Below are 20,887 nucleotides of genomic sequence, written 5' to 3' on the forward strand. Positions count from 1 at the left end.
TCAAAACACCGCGGAGAGGCTTAATCACCATTGTGTGAACGTCTTAAAAGACTACACTACACTACAGGAAAGAAAGAAAGAAAGAAACCCACAGATTCAAACCCACAGCACAGTGAAGACGACAGTAAAACGAGTCATTTAAACTGCCTTCACCACCTCATATTAATCACTCGCGTTTCACGTCCACACTGTTGACGTTAATTACCTGTAAACCCTAAGCTGCGGTCAGGAGTCTGACCCCAGTCGGCTCTCGTTAAGTCGACCGCCGACTTCTCATAAACCGGCTGCAGCCGCTTGCTGTAAGCCGTCAGCGCACATGCAGCGGAGTAGAGCGGAGCCTGCAGAGGCACCTGGCCGACCGACCGACCGACCGACCGACCGACCGGCTGCTGCTTAGTCACTAAACTTGGACACAAGTCACTGCTGGATAATCCCAGGTGTGTGTTGCTGCCGCTCGGTCAGAGTTAGCGTCACGGTCTGGATCCAACAACACGAGACTCTGATTAGACGATGAAGTCTGGTCAGGGATGCATGAACACCTGCACTCTCTCTGGAGAGGTTTACCAGGTACAGCAGCTGCTCTGTTCACTCCAAGTGTTAGAAGCTATAGGTGATCAGCCTCATTCTGTCAGACGAGGCGGCCGTTGGATTTGTTCCGTGTGTGTGCGTGTGTGAGTGTGTGTGAGTTTTTCTTTTCTTTTTTTTCTAGTTTGTCTGCAGGTTTTGTCGTAAAACACACTGGTTAACCTCAATCTGTCACTTCTACCGGGCATTTGATTTATCAAGTGAGCGGCGTCTTCCTCTCAGTGGTTTCGAGCCTGACTCTGTCATCGCAGGAAACGTTGTTTTTGAAGGGCACCGTGCGGTTAAAACGAACCAGAATTTTTTCCTGGATGCAGAGTTTAATCAGAATCTGAGATGAGGGTTGTGATTTTTTTACTGCCTGAAAAACGGCTGCGACGTGAAGTGTAAATGTTTTTATTGTTGTGGGTGAAAAAATAAACTCAGTTTGGGGAGAAAGACACGTTAAAGGTGCAATATGTAAGAATGTGGCCAAAAACGGTTACTACATTCAAATTAAAAATACCGAGGTCTTTTAGGTTTCGTTTTCTGACGTAACTGGCAACCCGTGGTTGCTCGGCAGCTGAGACTCTACTGACTGCAATGGTTGGTAGACGGCGGTAGGTGGCGCCACATGACAAAAAAGATTTCTAAACATAAACTTGATTTGCAGTCTGCAAAATATTATTATAATATTATAATATATTGTTTTAATGCAAATATTTTGTCTGTACTGTTGTTGTTGGTGAGTTTGTTTGTTATATGAACATTATTCCCGAGTCTCTGTGACATATAAAGGAGGATTTTATGGCCAGTTGCTTTAGATTAATCACATAATGCACCTTTAAAGATTTAAACCAAAGTGGAAGGTGGAGGTGGAGAAGACGGGAATTCAAACCTTTTATACAGTTATATGTTGTTGAAAAGTAAAATCAGAAGCAATAAATCACATTGTCTGCATGTAATGTGCATCTTGGATCTTAAACATATATAATAATTTAAGTGATTCAATAACCATACATTTTCCTCACAAATGTAGATTAAAACTGGGAATACACCAGTGAAGCATAAGCGCCTTTAAATCAGTTAAATTCGTGTTATGACTCAGATGCTTAAAGCGCCGAGAGCCTGAAGGAATGAAGGTTAAATGCGAAAAGATTCGAAATGGAAGAAATCCTTTTCTTTTGGTTGCTACGGCAACAAATCCTCAACACAATGCTCTGATTGTCATTAACAACCTGAGTGTTAGGAAAGGGGGGGGGGGGGTGGGGGGGGTCACTGTATTAACCACCAAGGCCTTTTTTGCTTGTTTTCTCTGAGAACATGTGGCACCTGCAGTTTCAGATGTTCGACAAAAACACAGCTGATCCCACGAGGTCCTTTATGTCGTCGTACCCTTGTGGGTTACGGACACCTCGTGTCACAAGCCACAAGCAACTTCCTCTTTTCTTCTTCCCCCCCCTCCCCCTCCCCCTGCAGATGACGGAGGGCAAACTTTGCCAAGTACAGCTGCTGGATGACAGGAAGCTGGAGCTGCTGGTTCAGGTATGACTGACTTTACACCGCATGAATCATCACAGATGACGATCACACGACTCTGAGCTCCTATGGCAAAGCCGCCATAGGAGCCACACTCCTATCTGTAATTACATTTTAGACAGCCATGATAGCATTTCTCCTAGACAAAATTGTATTCTCACTAGTCAGAATGGTAATTAAAGCGGAACTAGACCGGAAGTTCCTATTAACGTTGTTTTTTTAGTGTGTATCTGCGTCATTACCTTGTTTATGAAGCCCTGACGGTTCGAAACAAACAGTTCAGCCACTGCTGAGAACGTTGTGTTTTATTGTAATCTCGGGGCTCAACGAGATCACTGAAAATCCCATAATAGTTACGTAAGCAGCGGTTCTCCTGAACAACCGATCGTCCTGCTCCGGGCACTAGTCCGGGCACATCCGGTTGCGTACATTGAACCACAGAAGAAGAATAACGTCCGTTGTGGAGGTGTTTCACGAGCAGCAGTGTCTTCTGACTCTGGGTCTGACTCCGGTTTAAAGTCATAAAAGGGACTGCGGCGGGGAGTCGTGAAGAAGCTATTTTTAAACACTGTTAAAACAATGTTTTGATAATGAGGAGCAGTGCATCCACCGTTCCAGAGGGGGGCACTGCGCTTCTGATGTGCTGGATAGTATTGGCCAATCACAAGACTCTGTCTTCTGGGGGTGAAAGTTCACTCTGAAATCTCGCAGCAGAAAAACACCGTCAGAAAAGAGGATTTCTATCGGCTCGTTTACAGCAACTAGGAGGTTTTTGACCATAAAAACAAGTTAATATATGTAAGTAGACCTCCATAACTAACATTTATGTGCAACAGGACCACTCTATGTCACCTTTAAGGATATCCGCAATAACATTCTTACTAGTAGAAATTTTATTTCAAGATATCTACACCTTTGATTGTACTAGTCAAAACTACATTTAAGATATCTAAAAATCCTTAAAAAGTACAAGTGGCCGTTTTAACATTTAATCGATAGACTGGATTATGTATTACAGATATCTGTCATTCCATTCTTCCTAGTCAAAAAGAACATTTCAGATATCCACATGACATTATTCTTATCCACAATTGTCATTTCAGATATCCACAACGTCATTCTTCCTAGGACAAATGACGTCACTTTTGCCATTCATGTGTATTGGGCTTTCAATTTCAGACATCCACAGCGTCATTCTGGATATATAATGACGATATATCTGCAATAGAATTCTTACTGGGAGAAACTCCCATTTCAGATATCTTCAATCCAATTGCCATAAGCTCCATGGTCGTGGTTTTTCGCATCTTTGACGATACTTAGTTCACCACAGATGATGAAACCAGAATTGAAAAAAGAACGAATGTTCGATTTGATTTTAGTTTTTAACAGTTTGTCATGTGTACAAACACAGACCTTGATCTTACAGCAAAAAACATTTCCTCCGTCCTCTTGTGTTGACATTAATCATTTGACTTATTTGACCACATCCTCTCCTCCCTGCAGCCGAAGCTCCTGTCCTACGAACTCCTCGACTTGGTGTCCTCCCACTTCAACCTGAAAGAGAAGGAATACTTTGGACTGGCGTTTTTTGATGACAAGTATGTCAATGGTTTTTAAAAAAAAAAAAAATGCCCCTTGTCCGCGGGCACTTGTCATGTTTCTCTCTCTGTTTGCAGTGGTCAGCGTAAGTGGCTGCAGATGGACCGCAGGGTTCTCGATCACGACTTTTCCAAGAAGTCCACGCCCGTTGCGCTCGTCTTCTTGGTCAGGTAATAATGCGCCTCTTGGCCGTTTAAAAGGGAAATATAAAGATTTAAGGGCGCGGAAATGAAGTGGATGTTCCAGGTTACCAGGTTTTATAGAGGGTATTACGTCCATGAGTGGATTCATATACGTTGATTTGACAAACAGACAGTTATTGAGAGGACGCAGACATTTATGGAGAAGGGGCGGGACTAATGGGTAAATATAGTATAGTAAATATAGTATAATAAAGTATGCAACTTTATAGTTTTGCTCTGCCATTTCTATGTGGTATGTCCTTTGTTATCTTACACATTAGTGTTTGCATATCTACCCTACCATTCAAAAGTTTGGGGTCACTTAGAAATGTCCTATTTTTGAAGGAAAAGCTCTTTTTTTTCAATGAATATAACATCAGAATTACACTCTATACATTGTTAATGTGGAAAAGGACTATTCTAGCTGCAAACGTCTGGTTTTTAATGGAATATGTACATAGGTGCATTTCCAGTGTTCTAATGGTACATTGTGTTTGCTAATCACGTTAGAAGGCTATTGGATGATTAGAAAACCCTTGAAAACCCTTGTGCAATGACATTAGCACAGCTGAAAATAGTTTTGCTGGTTCTTTGACGAAAGCAGAGTTTGAAGCAAAAGTATTATCGGTCTATAAAGCAAGTTTCGTCTGTCTGTCTGTGACGGGAATATCTCGCTGACCGATTGTCAGATCACCCTAAAAGTTTGGATATTGGTCGAGCATGGCTCGATGGTGCGAGGGTTAGGCTATGCTATATTATTATATATATATATATATGTATATATATATATATATATATTCATTAGCCACTGGCACTGGTGTGGCTGATAGTCACAGAATAGCTAGCCACGCTAATGCTAATCGCTAATGCTAAAAATATTGTGTTGTGCCTCATGAGGTTGCACATTGTTTGTATAATGTTAGCCATGCATTACCATAACTGAAAAATCTTTTTTTATTTCTAATCTTGTCAATGTCTTGACTATATTTTCTATTCATTTTGCAACTCTTTTGATGAATAAAAGTGAGACTTTTAATGGAAAACACAACAAAAATTGTAAAGGTGACCCCAAACTCTTGTACGTGTAGTGTACTTGCACATTCGTTGCATTTCAAGCTATGCATTAGGGGGCGCTAGTTTGTCGACCTGTAGAGTTGATGTTAGCTGTTTTTTACGATGCCCGCGGCACACTGATCGTCTTGTATGCACATCAGTCGGTGTCATTTTCGACGCCCGAGAATACTTTGTTTTGGTTTGTTTTTCACATGTCGGCGTCTCGCTGTCACACGCGTCTCGCAGATCTCACACATTTTCATTCAGTTGTAGGATTTTCTATCATCTTTTTTTCTTCTCAAATGTGTTGTGTGTGCACGTGCTCTCATCCGCTGCAGATTCTACCTGGAAAACATAACACAGCTGAAGGACATCATTACCGTGGAGTTGTTTTTCCTGAATGCAAAAGCCGCTGTCTACAATGTAAGTATGTGTTTGCCTCTGTTGGTTCTGTGCTTTGTGATTTGTGTGTGTGTGTGTGTGTGTGTGTGTGTGTGATGATTCACTGTCTCTGGACCCTCACGGCACCTCAGCTCTGCTCACGTTGGCTGCAGGGCACAGTTTTCTCACTCTCTGTCGGCTGGAATGCAACGCAGACAGTCTGAGAAAGCAGGAAAACACACGCACACACACACACACACACACACACACACACACACACACACACACACACACACACACACACACACACACACACACACACACACACACACACACATTCATGTACTTGCTGCATACTGAGGACCAGCATTTCCACTTTATAAATCAACGCAAATACAAATATCTACTTCATGAACGACATCTACAAAGAACTACTGGTTGCAGTACCATAAAATGTCTGCGGGTGGAGCCCCAGAGCAGAAAGGGCTGGAATTTTTTTTTATTTAAAAAAAAAAAAAAAAATTTGGTCCAAAATTTGACAAAACCATCATACTATAGTATATCGTTCAAAATTTGAAAAAAAAAATTTGACCCAAAATTTTTTGGTCCAAAATTTGACAAAAACGTCATACTATACAATGTTGACCAAAATGTAAAAAAAAATTTTACCAAAATTTTGGACCAACATTTTTGGGTCAATTTTTTTTTTAAATGTTGGTTTCCTAAATTTGACAAAAACGTCATACTATACTATGTCGTGCAAAATTTGAACAAATCTTTGACAAAAAAAATTTGGTCCAAAATTAGACAAAAAAAATTTGGTCCAAAATTAGACAAAAAAATGTTGGTCCAAAATTAGACAAAAAAATGTTGGTCCAAAATTTGACAAAAAAAATTTGGTCCAAAATTAGACAAAAAAATCTGGTCCAAAATTTGACAAAAAAATTTGGTCCAAAATTTGACAAAAAAATTTGGTCCAAAATTTGACAAAAAAATTTGGTCCAAAATTTGACAAAAAAAATGTTGGTCCAAAATTTGACAAAAAAATGTTGGTCCAAAATTTGACAAAAAAAATTTTGGTCCAAAATTTGACAAAAAAAATTTGGTCCAAAATTTGACAAAAAAATGTTGGTCCAAAATTTGACAAAAAAAAATTGGTCCAAAATTTGACAAAAAAATTTGGTCCAAAATTTGACAAAAAAAATTTGGTCCAAAATTTGACAAAAAAACTCATACTATACTATGTCGTCCAAAATTAGATTTTTTTTTTTTTTTTTTTTACAAATTGAGTATAGCATGTTATAGCAACCAAAGGAAGTGATTTCAATGAAAACAAAGTGAGGACCGGCCGAAATGTCCTCACTTCGTAAAAATGACCTCACTTTGTTGGTTAAAAACCCTCATTGGTCCTCAGTATGCCGCAAGTACAAGAACACACGCACACACACAGGCTCGTTTTGAGAGGTTATTGTAGGGCAACGCAGAGAGGAGTCTTTATCTGGATATAGAAAGCTCTCTCCAAATGCACCTCTGCATATCGCATCTATTTATTTTTTCTCTATCCCGTCCATCTCTCGTGTCTCTTAGGGAATTATAGAAGTGGAAAGTGAAAACGTCTTCAAATTGGCCGCGAATGCTCTGCAGGTTGGTGCTTTTAATAGTTGCGTATGCTTTCATACGTGAAAGCGTGTGATCTAATACATTGTGTGTGTTTTTTATCACTATAGGAGGCGAAGGGAGATTACACAAGGTAAGTGCACACATAATAAGGTGGCTGAGGAGTATTTAACAGCTGTAGGACAAGTTAATAGCGAGCTTTTAGCAGAGACGTTAGATAGATCACTTGTTTCAGCGGAAATCAATAGCAGCGTTATGTGGGACTCTTGCACCAGGCAGCTAATGAATCTCATGCTGCTGATAGAAGCCGAGTACTGAAGCAGAGAAACCTTTGCATCGTGGGGCAGCAGCTTTTAACTCCACGCCTTTTGATATTATCAGCGTTCTGACACAAATACTGCAGGTCTTTGTGCAGGTCGCCACCTGGCTGTGACCAGATGCTGATATAGGATGGTGTGGGGAATAAAGGAATCTTTGTCGAAAGGCTTAACTGTCTGTCACGGACGTTCATAAGACGCTCGGAGGGAACTGAGTTTGTGTCATATTTGCTTAAGATTTTAAGCAAAAGTTTACACACTTTTAATTTGATTTAATGCAGAGAAATGTGAGATTTCCCCCCCACGTCACAGTGTGAGGAAGGAGCAGCAAGTAGAGGTTTTTAGATGAAACATAAGATCTTACTGTCGCACTGAAGAGAAGGACATAAACATAATGAGCAATATGTATTCAAGGTAAAATTAAATAGTACATTTAACTGTATTATATTACATATTTCACTATGAAAGGGAGTTGCTTCATTTATTTAGTTTATGGATAGTTATTCAGCACAATGAATAATAGTTTATCAGCTGATTCAGAAGACTCATCTTCATAGTCGCTCCAGCTGTCATATAAAAGCTCTGAAGTATTAAATTTGATTCTACGATCAAATCTTTTTTTTTTTCTGTTCCAGTGATGAAAACACTCGCACGGAACTGAAGAAACTTCCAACTCTTCCCACCAAAGTACTCAAGGAACACCCGTCACTTGCATACTGGTATGTTAGCTTTAAAGTATGAATCGTTTATGTTTTAGTTTGTATTGGAATTCTTGTTTTTCATTACACCAGAATGAGCCGTTTATATTTATATCATCAACCAGGTTAGCTCTATGGCAGACACCATTTTTGGACCTCCATGTTTTTTACAATAGTCCAATCAAATCCAGTCTTCTTGATGCTATCTAAGGGCTAAATAGTTTCTCTAACACATTTGGAAGCAAGGGAAGGGTGTGAGGGGATATTCAGCTGCAACGTATACAACTTCACCAATAAATTCAGATAAATGTTGTTTCATGGAGGCTGCCATCTTGTGCCGTGATGTTTCTCCAGCCAGAGTGTGTGTGTTTTTGAAGTAGCAGCATCATGACACCACCACTGGGAATAACAGTAGCTCCATATCACTAAATCTTACACACTGGACTTTTAAAGGGGACATATAATGCAAAATCAAGTTTTTTTTAAAAATCCTTATATATGAGACTCTGGAGGTCCTATCAAAAAAAGATGTGAAAAAAGATGACTCACTCATGTTTTTGTGGTCCTCCTCAGTCTAAGTACAGGAGATGAAACATGCGATGGTGACTTCCGCCAACGCGTCCCAATGAGCGGAAGTCCGCGAAAAGTTCCATTCTTGGCTCCACGGTGCAGCACAGAGTTCTACACAAACTTTCAGCCTCAGAGGATTTATCTGTCCAGCGGATACATGTTATATATGACGGCAATGTGCCTGCTAGAGCCTGCAAATGATCACTTTTCCAAATGCTAACTGCTGTTAGCTCCCTGTAGCCTCTGTGGCTGATGTCATTTCCTGGGAACTAGTTTAACTTGGAGAAATAGGGTATAATATGACCCCTTTAAGCAATATGTATTCAGTTTGCATTTTGTCTGATTCCATTTTACTGCATTTGCTTCTATTATCCCATATTTTAAGCATGAAATTCTTCCATTTTTGTGTCCTCGCAGTGAGGATCGAGTCATTGAATATTACAAACAGCTGAAAGGGGTTTCCCGCGGACAAGCCATCGTGCGGTAAGTAGTGAAGTTCATTAATCTTCCTCTCACCTCCATTAGCTCACGTCCGCCGTTTCTGGCATCCTCTTTTATTGTCATCAGATAGAAATCAATAGCTCGTCTTCAGCGCCAGTGCAACGAATCGCACTGATCCACTGGAGCGATATCAGTCTTCTCACTCTTAAGGTTGAAAAAACCTGTGGATGGTTTTAAAAAGAAGAAGCAGCTGGTGGTTTTTTTTCACAAAAAATCTCTTTTCTGTTTTTTTTTTTAGGTATTTGACGTTAGTGGAATCGCTGCCCACGTACGGCGTGCACTATTATGAAGTGAAGGTAAAAGCCTGCCGCTGTGATTCACGTCAAACGGCAACAGCGGTCACACCCGATACTGAGTCAGCCTTGTGTAAGATACGCTCTTCTCTTGCAGGATAAACAAGGGATCCCGTGGTGGCTCGGAATCAGCTACAAGGGCATCGGCCAGTACGACCTACAGGATAAATTAAAACCTCGAAAGGTAAATATTTCCCGCTGCTCCTCACTCTTTTTTCACGTGGCCGCTGCTGCCGATTCTTTGTTGGACTTTTGTGTGACTGGGTTTAGAGCAGAATAGAAAAACGCGAGTAAAGTTTCACTCCTGAGAGCTCTCGGAGTTTTCTTTAACCCTTCAACACCAAGATGTATCGACGGGGGCGACGCGCTTGGGCAAGTGCTCTTTGCAATACCGCAATTATGCGATAGTTTGTGCTATTGGCTTCTGAAAGCTGAGAAATGACTTGCACTTCAAAGCCAACCATGTCTTTGTTTTACGGTAATTTTACTGACACCGATGCAGGAAGCCGGCGAATCAATTGGAGAAACAGAGCAGGGATCATCAGATTTTTATTATATGTCAAATTTTGTTGCAAATGCTTGAAAAATTCCATTGGAAGTATGTTTTATACTGTTCAAATTTAAAAACTCCAGTGATTTTTCTCTTCTATTTTCTGTTTCCCTTGACTTTAAGCTGTTGTTACACTCTCTTAATATGCGGCGAATTGTAAATAACTACCGGATATCGAAGTGTTCTAAGTGTTCTAAGAAAAATGGGCATAAACACTTACTCACAGCACATTTTCTGGTTAAAATAAGCACACAAAAGAAAGCCAATACGGACATATTGAGGCTCAGGTGTTAAAGGGTTAATTAATTTTGCATTAAAAAAACCTTTCCTAAAGTCATCCGCCGCAGAGTGAACCTGTTTTTCTCGTCCGTCTTGTGTTGTTTTAGCTTGCGAATTAACTGCTGTAGGTGAAACACCCATGTGAGTGATGTGTAAGCTATGCTGTCCTGTGTGTGTGTGTGTGTGTGTGGGTGCAGACGTGCAGTGCAGAGCTGTGATTAAATACAAAAAAAAAAGGGTGAAAGTTTGGAGGAAGGATTCATCGCTGGCACCGTCTTCCTGTTAAAGCCGCGGTTAATCGCTTGACGTGTTGCAATCCATCATTGTCTGGTGCTTTTCAGAGTTGTGCAAGCGCACGAGGGCCCCAGCTGTGTCTCAGCGGCAGCGGTGTGTGTGTTTGTGGAAGAAGTGCCAGTGAGCTGGTGATGTCAAAGGGAAAAAAGGGGGCTGGATTTGGGTGCGTTTGTTGTGCTGTGTTTTTGGAGAGAATACCTGAGGAGACAAGTCAGGAGCTGATAAGTAGACAGAGCAAAGTATGAGTTTGTGTCGACGGCGAAGGCAGTAAAAAAGGGATTTTTAACAACTCAAGAAACGTGCGGGACGTGTGATCATCCAGGTAAGGTTTAATGCTTTATGTTATAAGTAAAACTGGGTGGACATTCGCTTCTTACAGCTTCTTTCAGGATATGAATAGAATAAATAATCCTCAGCATCCATGCGTAACGTCCGTTTCTTCAACCCCGTGTCTCACTTCGCTCTCGTCCAGACGTACACAGTGACTCATGTGCTCGAACAGATTGTTCCGATGCCAGTAAGCACCTGGTGAGCCATGGAAAAGTGCTGTAGGACTGCGTTGAGTCTTTGTGTTACGCGCTTTTGTGGTGTTCTCCTCTCTCTCCGACACCTGCATTATTGCAGAATTGGCATGACAGACTGTTGTAGTCTGGTTTCCTTTTAATGACGGGGGAGACACACCTGCACTATACTCGTTTTATTTCTGTAATCGTTTCATTTCATGTCAATCACGAGTCTGGATGTGATAAATGTGCGTCACAGCAGGAATGAATGTAATGTCATTATTATATTATAAATCGTATCTATTTTTTCTTTGTTGTTAATTTCTACTTTTTTTTAATTTCTTTTTACCTCCAGCTATACCAGTGGAAGCAGCTTGAAAACTTGTACTTCCGAGAGAAAAAGTTTGCCGTAGAAGTTAATGATCCACACAGGTGAGTAGCAGGAGGAGTTCTACAAACTGTGTATTTGTACACGTGGATAATTCTGTTGTTTTCGTGTGCGTTTTTGTGTTCAGCCCGGGCAGAAAAGCATTAAAGATAGTATATGCAACATTTCTGCAATAAGTAGTGTCCTTACTTTAGCCAAAACACTTAAAATCTACAAAAGAAAAATCTCTGCTATAATTTCCGGTAGCTCTGCCCATAAAGCGTATGTGAAGCAAAAAGGAAGGAGAAGTATGTCACGAGACCTACTGCGTGGTCAACATTACACTGTCTTTGCAAGAAACATTGATAAAAAATAATAAAAACGAAAATATTACTTCCTTCAATTGAAATAAACACGTGCATTTGCTTCACAGGGGATTTTTCTGATATTTCTTCATGATATATATTTTGTTAAAGGTCCCATATTATGCAAAATCAACTTTTTAATAATTTAAATCCTTATATTCGGGACTCTGGAGGTCCTATCAGTCGCCAAAGACGACTCACTCATGTTTTTGTGGTCCTCCTCAGTCTAAGTACAGGAGATAAAACACACGATGTTGACTTCCGCACTCATTGGGACGTCACAAGACGCTAAATTCCTGGAATTGTTGTCTCGCGGAGCTCTGCTTTGTCCGTAAAACGTGCAAGAGTGCTGGCGAGGGCAACGGCACCCGAAAACCGGAAGTCCGCGAAGTCCGTGAAACGTTCTGTTCTTAGCTCCACAGTGCAGCACAGAGTTCTACACAAACTTCCATCCTCAGAGGATTTATCTGTCCAGTGGATACATTTTTATATATGACGGCAATGTGCCTGCTAGAGCCTGCAAAATTATCACTTTTCCAACCTCTGTGGCTGATGTGTCATTTCCTGTCCCTTAAGTTTCGTTTTACTACTATTGTGCTTCATCCTTATGGTATTTCGACCAAAGCATGTCACAGACTTGTTCATTAGGACACCAGGGATCTAGGTTAACTTAGAGAAATAGGGTATAATATGGGACCTTTAAGCTTTTTGGCCACGTTTCCTGGCCCCATAGTTAGATTCTGTGATGGTTATGCCGTTGTTCTTTGCAACAGGAGAGCAGTAACCAAGCGCACGTTCGGGCAGACGGGCCTGCTCATCCACACGTGGTATGCCAGCCACTCTCTGATTAAAACCATCTGGGTCATGGCGATTAGCCAGCACCAGTTCTACCTGGATAGAAAGCAGAGCAAAGTGAGTGTCAGGTTTTTCAAGTTCACGCCTGCTTCTTCTGGTACCGATTCTTTCCCCCCGTGATGTTTGTTTTGACACAATGTCCCTCATGCTTTCAGGGCAAATTGGGAACGGCAAGGAGTTTGGAAGAAATCGCCATGGATCTCTCCGACCACGAGGGATCGAAAATAAACAGACTGGGCGACACAAGCCTGAAGAATAACCTCATAACAGCCAGCAATGGGAGCCTGGTATCCACAGGTTAGTGGAAGCTGATATCGCACAGTATCACATGACATGAATGACATTTTTGGATATAAGGATATGAGCCAAGTTATTTATTTATTTATGTTTTGCACAGGTTCTGCTGACTCTGAAATGAGTGAGGAACAGAAGAAGGAGAAACTCGCGGAGCTGAGAAAAAAAGAGCAGGAGATCCAGGACATCTTGGCCAAGAAAACGAAAGAATTGAAAAAGATCTGTCTGAGGGAGGCGGTGAGGAAAACCGTCTTCATTAAAGCCGCGTTGCTGTAGGTTCACCAGATTAATGTTCTCTGCCGTTACTTAGCGTTTCTGTTTGTGTTTTTCAGGAGCTCACGGGCAAGCTGCCAAAGGAGTATCCCCTCTCCTCAGGTGAAAGACCGCCACAGGTCAGACGGCGAGTTGGCACGGCGTTCAAATTGGACGACCTCTTCCCCTACAATGAGGTCTGTAATTTACGGCGCACTTAAATCAAATGCAGCAGCAATTCAGACCTGGTGTTTTCATGTTTAATAGTATGCGAAATTTAAAGCGGAACTAGACCGGAAGTTCCTATTAACGCTGTTTTTTTTGGTGTGTATCTGCGTCATTACCTTGTTTACGAAGCCCTGACGGTTCGAAACAAACAGTTCAGCCATTGCTGAGAACGTTGTGTTTGATTTTAATCTCGGGGCTCAACGAGATCACTGAAAATCCCGTAATAGTTACGTAAGCAGCGGTTCTCCTGAACAACTGATCGTCCTGCTCCGGGCACTAGTCCGGGCACATCCGGTTGCGTACATTGAACCGCAGAAGAAGAATAACGTCCGTTGTGGAGGTGTTTCACGAGCGACAGTGTCTTCTGTCTCTGGGTCAAAGTCATATAAGGGACTGCGACGGGGAGTCGCGACGAAGCTATTTTTAAACACTGTTAAAACAATGTTTTGATAATGAGGAGCAGTGCATCCACCGTTCCAGAGGGGGGCGCTGCGCTTCTGAGAACGGATGTGCTGGATAGTACTGGCCAATCACAAGACTCTGTCTTCTGGGGGTGAAAGTTCACTCTGAAATCTCGCAGCAGAAAAACACCGTCAGAAAAGAGGATTTCTATCGACTAGTTTACAGCAACTAGGAGGTTTTCGACCATAAAAACAAGTTAATGTATGTAAGTAGACCTCCATAACTAACATTTATGTGCAACAGGACCACTCTGTGTGAGCTTTAACATAAAATGTATTTATATAAAGGTCACAAACATTCAGAAGTCGATAGGTCTCCTCGGTGTCGGTCATCCATGTGTACTGCAGTTTATTTTCAACGTGGCGGCACAAATGTTTATAATCCCCAACAAATACACTGGTTTATGTACTTCCTCAGTGCCAAGCGAGAAATAAAACTATTTTCGGAACACAGGCAAAGTTGAATAGGGACACTGTAGGCCTTTAGGGAACACTGAGTGTCAACCTATCTCGATTTTGTGACAAAAAAACCCCCAATGACAATCTTGTCTTTTGTGCAGGATCCTTTCCTCAGGAACCTGGAGAGCAGATTTGCTCTGCAGCAGAAGATCGTGGAGGCGGCAAAGAAACTCGCCAACGAGTCAGAATTATGCAAAACGGTCAAGAAGAAGAGGAGAAGGAACTGTCTGGACGCCATGCACAAACTCCAACAGATCGAGGACGAGATGAACCAGTACAGAATCAAGAAGGGGAAGAAGCCCACGCAGCGGGCCTCAGTAATCATCGCAGGTGGGTTGGCTCAAGACGATCCTGCGTCACTGCAATGAATCGTTCGTCATCAAATTCTCACTATAAACGTCCTCTTTCACCAGATGAACTCGTCCGTTCAGACTTCAGCTCACTGTCTAGTCTCCCGCTGGACGACGGTGAGTCAGACATTGCACATTCTGGTGCTTTAAAAGCATCCAAGCAGCTGTGATTATCGTGAAAAAGGACATGATATTAAAAAGGAGCTTGTTTCAATGTTTACGCTCTCTGTGTGTGTTCAGACGACTCAGACGGCGTCAGCCAGAGGCCACGGTCACGGTCGGTGCAAGGTTCTCCACAGCTCAGTCCCATGCGATCACTGGGCGCAGAATATGATCTGGAGAGACAGGGATCGCCGAGGGAAAATTACACCAAGAACCACAGCAGGTGGGGAAACAGATGTCTTTTGCCTTTTCCATTAGGTTTCAGTGAGACTCGCTGATTTTATTTGCAGCTTATTTTTTCTCTAGGAACGACGCAATTACATCATGTTTTTTTGTTTGTTTGCTTTTGTAATTGCTTTCCTGCAAATCTCATCCCTTTTAATTTTGATCCCTCTCCTCATCACACATCCTTTTAGATTAGCTTTTGAAGGCCAGGAGGGCTCCCACCACTACCACAATCCGAGAGAAGTCTCTTCCGCCCACACTAGTCCCTATAAAACCCTTCCCAGACCTCCCAGAGATCCGCGCAGCATGCCTCCCACCCCGGCTATGACCCGCAATGCCTACAGCAGCAGCCAGCTCAGGTGTGATCTCCTCTCCACAGCTCTGCTCACCCGTTATCCGTCATTCTCCTTCACTAACTTCACCGGTTCTTTTCCCAACCTTTAACCGAATCCCTCACAACAACTCCTAACCCGCTACTTTCAAGAAACGTTAACCCTAATTGTTCTCATCTCTAGGTCGGAGGGGTCGCCTCACTGCTTCAGGCATCGCAGCGGGAGTCTCGAGTCGCAGCCGCGGCTGAGAAAAGACGGCGAGCCGGAGAAGCCCGTGTTCATCCTGTCGCGCGGCCACCGCAGCAACAGCACAGAGATGTTAGAAGACTGCTCCTCTTACACCAGCCAGTCCAGCCTGGACTACGGCGGCGCGGCCAACTCCCACTACAGCACGCTGGACTCGCGCACCTCAACGTTGCATCGCCTCCACAGAAAGGTGGACGTGTACGGAAACACCGGGAGCATGCCCAACCTGGTCCAGCACCATTCCGGTTGCAGTTATTCGTGCGACACCTCCGCACACTACGCGCCCAGCGCCTACTACGTCACCGACTACCCCTGCTCGGACATGGAGCCTTTCACCAACGGCGGCTACATGTATGAGAACGAAGTGGAGGGCCACTACAACGTCAACCCTTCCTACCAAGTCAACGGCTATCACGGGCACGACAGATTCAGACATTACGGTAGCGACCGCGCAGACGGACTTTCCCAGAATCCCTACGCGACGGTGAGGCCGCCGCGGAACAGGGACGGGCCCAGAAATGAGCTGTTGGCCAAGAACATGCAGAAGGCACTGGTGGCGGAGCATCTGAAAGGCTGGTACCACCGCAGCAGGGGCCACAGGGACGGCGGGAGAGGGATGCTGGCCGGGTACGACTTTGACAGCGGCTCTCAGCTCAGCCTGGGCTACCAGACCATGCCAGCGGCCTTTAGCCACTCCAGTCGAACCACCTCTTTCTCCTCAGGTGAGAAAACGTGCAAGGGCCGTAAGTCATACTGTATTTTAACAAAGGTCATTTTTTATAATCATCAAAGACTCTTATAACAATCAGGATTAAAAGATATTCTCCCCACAGCAAAAGTTTAGCCACCTTTTCCAAATGACTAGTTCGTAATGAAATTCGTTCTCATATGTGAGGGGACATATTACGCAAAATCAACTTTTTAATCATTTTAATCCTCATATTTGGGACTCTGGAGGCCCTATGAGTAGGCAAAGTGTGAAAATGATGACTCACTCATGTTTTCGTGGTAGTAAAGGAGATAAAACGTGATGTTGACTTCCGCAGGCGAGGGCAATAGTATCCGGAAGAGCGGAAATCTGCAAAGTGTCCTATTCTTGGCTGCATAGTGCAGCACAGAGTTCTACACAATCTTCCACTGGATACATTTTATATATGGCGGCAATGTGCTGGCTAGAGGCGGCAAATGATGGCTTTTCCTAATGCTAACTGCTAACTGTTAGCTTCTGGAGCCTCAATGACCATGCTGACGTAGTTTCCTGTGTCTCATTTGCATTTAAAGAGACAGGCACTCAAAACAGAGTGTTGTGAACAGGGCTGTTTTGGCAGAGTGATTGAACTGCTGTGGTGCTTCATCCTTAAGGTTTTTTGACCAAAGCATGTCACAGACATGTTCATTAGGACACCAGGGAACTAGGTTAACTTGGAGAAATATATGTCTCCTTTAATGACTGCACAATTTGGATTAATGCATAAAATGAAACCAACACACAGTACATACAGTATTATAAATCATAATTTCTAAATTTGGCCCAAGTTGATGCAGTAGTTGCTTCATGACGTGGGTTAATTGTTCTATCCAATAACAACAATGATGACACACCAATACGAGTTGAGAATATTTTGCTTTTGTCCGGTTTTGCAGTGTCGTCTGCAGACAGCGCAGGGAACTGGCGCAACCAGCTGGTCGTTGGCCTGACGGAGTACGACGCACCCGTCGTGACACCTCAGCACCCCGGAGCTCCTGCGTCCCCGTACAACAACCGCAGTCCCTCACACAGCAGGTGAGCGCCTCCACAAAATAATCGCACCCCGACGCTCATTGTTGTTTAGTTATGTGTAAAATGTCAGATTAAATTCCGGTTGCTGAGGACATGCATTATGATGGAAGATCACTTTGTGTTGAAGACAGGTTTCTCTTTCTCTATGTATTCTGCCACTGTCACCTAACTCCTTAAAAGGGAAAACTCTAACTCTAACATCCTTCTCCCTCTTATGCCTCGACATATGGTTAATGATCATGTGTGCAGACTTCCCCCAGAGAACAAAGTGTCTGACACTGTGCCTAAAAGTTCTGAGTCAGTTGAGGTGGTTGATGCTGAAGCCACTAGTACAGACGAACCTTCAGACAACCATTCTAGCACTTAAGGGTGAGACCAGTGGGCTGCTTTGTGTGTCATGATCCCAGTCTCATCCCCCATTTTTGACCTTTCCATCCTGATTTGCATGCTGCGTCTTGTATAGACTATTCATTCGACCCATCCACTTTTTCATACTGTGGTTTGTCGTTAATCAGGTGCATTGTATTTGGTCACATGTCCGTCATTATCTTCACCTTGTACATGAAATACATCACAACAAGGACATGACTGTTGAGTCTAGTCCATGTGACTAAGTAGTAGTTGATTCGTGTTCAGCCATTCCCAAATACAACCCATTTTAAATTCTCAAAATATTATTTAATTATTGTTCCCCACCAATTTTAACAGAGATACATGTAATATACATATATATATATATATGTATATATATATATATATACATATATATATGTATATATAAATAAAAGAAGAATTTTTAAATGGTTCTCGTCAAACGTAGCTCAATTACAAAAAAGATGTATTTATTTATTTGTATTGCACTTCCCAGCCCACCTGCAATACCTTCATTAACCACTAGTGGGCAATGACCACTCTTGTTCAAATAGTTGACGTATAAAAGAAAAGAAGTAGAAATTCATTTGATACACAACTTGTTGGAAAATGTATAATCCTGCTTATAAACCAAAACAATAGATGTGTGAAATAACCTTTGGTTACACACAAGTATGAGATTTGTGCGAGAAATTAATAAAAATAAAAAGTAAACACTAACTGAACCCAAATAAGCGGAAGTCAAACTTGCTTCTTGAAAAAATCCAAGAGCTCTGAGTCAGTTAAACTACAAGTAAAACAGAAACATGAGAGTTTAGCGTAGAGGTCAAGTAACAAAAGAACAAACACTTAGTTGGTCTCATAGAAATCTACAAGTAAAGCACTGAGGAGGTCTGGTGCCGTGTGTGGAGACGGGACACACTGGCAAGGAGTGAAAGGAAAACCAGAGTATATGAAGCAGCAGGTGATGAGATCATGGGTTGCAGGTGTGAAACTCAGAGACTCCGCCCAGCCGACCGGGCCAACCTCCTGAAACACACAAAGCCAAAGACAATTGCACAGCAAAACAGGAAGCGAAACAAAATAAGACACAGAACATGAAGAAAGTCAGTAGTTTTTCCAACATTCCAACTCATTTAAAGTTCACCAAACAACTTGGTGGTGGTTCAAAAGTAGGAAGGTTGCCATGTGACTGTGGTGTGTTGCATTTCCATCCCTCAGTTCTATCACAAGATTCAATCACGTGTTCGTTGTTCTCAGCCAGACGCAGCGTCCAGTCGTGTTGACGTGTCCTTGTGTCATTTCCCATACAGGTTTCGAATGGATGGAAGCTACATGAGCATCCGCTAAAAAAAAAAGGACCAAATCGAATTTTTTGGCACAAAGGAAACCGGGGGCGAGGGGGGGGGGAGTGGCCCAGCAGCCCAGCAGCACATGAAAGGGATGAAGTTGAAAACACAGGGTGAACACAGACTTGGCAGCCATAACTCCACCATGGGAGATGTTCTATCCGTGGCAGTCTTCTTTGTGCGTACGCCAGCTGTCCTCGTGTGAAAGTAACCTCGGAAACACAGTGATAACACTCTTGAATGACTTTCCCATGTGCCTTGGATCGGATGAACTGTACAGGTGGATGAGAATGTGTTAAAAAAAAAATAAAATAAAAAAGATAAATGGACTGGATTCAAATGTGATTGTGTATTTAAGATGAAAAAGAAAAAAAACAGACGACGTGTTGTTACCAAATCCAATTCCACGGCTACTGTCTTCTACGAAACAGTAGACTAAAGAATTTTAATGATTATCACGACCTTTTCTCGGAAAAATAATATTCGTAAATATGCTGTAACATCCAAATTGGAAACAAACTCCGAGCTTGAAATGTTCACAAATGACTCGATCACCGTCAGAGCCGACTGTGTACTCTATGAATTTCCACGTCTGACGTTCTTTAATCTTTGAATCAGAATGTATTATGTCAATATTGTTTATAGAGCATTTGTCCATGTTGGTGCCGTAGTGTTTTCAAATGCATGGTGAGAACATAGATCTTTTGATAATGACTTCTTTTTTATATTAACTGAAGACCACTGCTGTTAAAAAAAAACAACAAAAAAACATTTTATCTCCTTCTGTCTCCTTATCTCTTCCCCCCCCTCATATTTGTACAGTCAGTGTGTAGAGATATGTTGTTAGATGTTGTCATAAAATATTTTCCACTAGGAACAAGGATGTGAATAAACACTTGTGTGACACAGACATGAACGTGGTCACTTTCTTGTGTGGACGGTAAACAACCAGCTCAGGTTTTGTTATTAAGGAAGTGAGTAAACCCTAAAAGCAGACGTCTCAAATTTGACCCCACCCCCCAATCAATTTCATGCAGCCCGACCGCGTAATATCAAGTTATAATAACTTAATTATCCATGTTTATTTATAATAAAGTCATTTTGCAGCATAAGAAAGTTAATATTGTGAATTAGTTATTGTTCCATGGAAAAATTGTATGAAATATCATTGGAAAATGTATAATTTTCTCAAAAAGTTTGACTTTCTTTCTACTTAGTTGGCAGTTTGAGACCCGACTCAAAGGTATAGTTGGATGTTTTCCCTAGAATCTACACTCTTAGACATAAAAGTGCTAAGTAGAACCATAAGGTTCTACGGCTTGTCCTCATAGGAGAACCCTTTTTGGCTCCAAGGTTCTACCTGGAACCCTTTTGGAGGGTTCCACCAAGAACCCTTTTAAAACCCTTTATTCAGGAAAGGGGTTTTCAAGGGTTCTCTGGATCAAACGTGTTCTTACTAGAACCATTAGTGTTACCAAGAACCCTTGAAAAACCCTTTCTTCGTGAAAGGGTCTTTCAGAAGCAAATGGTTCCAGGTAGAACCTCAGCCCCTTGTAGAAGGACCCTTTTGGAACCCTTATTTCTAAGAGTGTATAGTACATACCCATAGACTAGACCTGCCATCATTTTCCAACCCAAGCAGTGCCATGCCGATGAAATGTAAGATAGTGAGAGAAATGTATATCGTTAAGACTGATGTAAATCCTCTGTATCTACTCTGCAAAGATGTAAAAAGGTCAAACTATGAAATTACAGACCTCAATGTCTTAGCATCTTCCCTTCAACTGTGAGGGTCCCTTCCCCGAAAGAAAAACTATCCCGTCTGGCTCATGTGTTTGTTGTCATCGTGC

General features: G+C 42.2%; 1 protein-coding gene across 1 annotated transcript; it reads left to right on the plus strand.

Moving 5' to 3' along the window:
- Positions 1-510: 510 nt before the first annotated feature.
- On the plus strand, positions 511-17,683 carry frmd4bb (FERM domain containing 4Bb; the record flags this gene model as incomplete). Its single annotated transcript, XM_083895580.1, has 23 exons — positions 511-567; positions 2,041-2,106; positions 3,607-3,701; positions 3,780-3,872; positions 5,276-5,360; positions 6,906-6,962; positions 7,046-7,068; positions 7,888-7,971; positions 8,938-9,003; positions 9,260-9,317; positions 9,412-9,498; positions 11,296-11,372; positions 12,446-12,584; positions 12,683-12,824; positions 12,925-13,058; positions 13,154-13,270; positions 14,323-14,551; positions 14,635-14,688; positions 14,812-14,956; positions 15,150-15,317; positions 15,474-16,258; positions 17,181-17,319; positions 17,566-17,683. The coding sequence occupies 23 exons, from the start codon at positions 511-513 to the stop codon at positions 17,681-17,683; spliced, it is 3,018 nt and encodes a 1,005-aa protein (XP_083751706.1).
- Between the last annotated feature and the right edge of the window lie 3,204 nt (positions 17,684-20,887).

This window comes from Microchirus variegatus (genome assembly GCF_963457635.1).
Source record: "Microchirus variegatus genome assembly, chromosome: 9".
In the NCBI taxonomy this organism is placed as follows: domain Eukaryota; kingdom Metazoa; phylum Chordata; class Actinopteri; order Pleuronectiformes; family Soleidae; genus Microchirus; species Microchirus variegatus.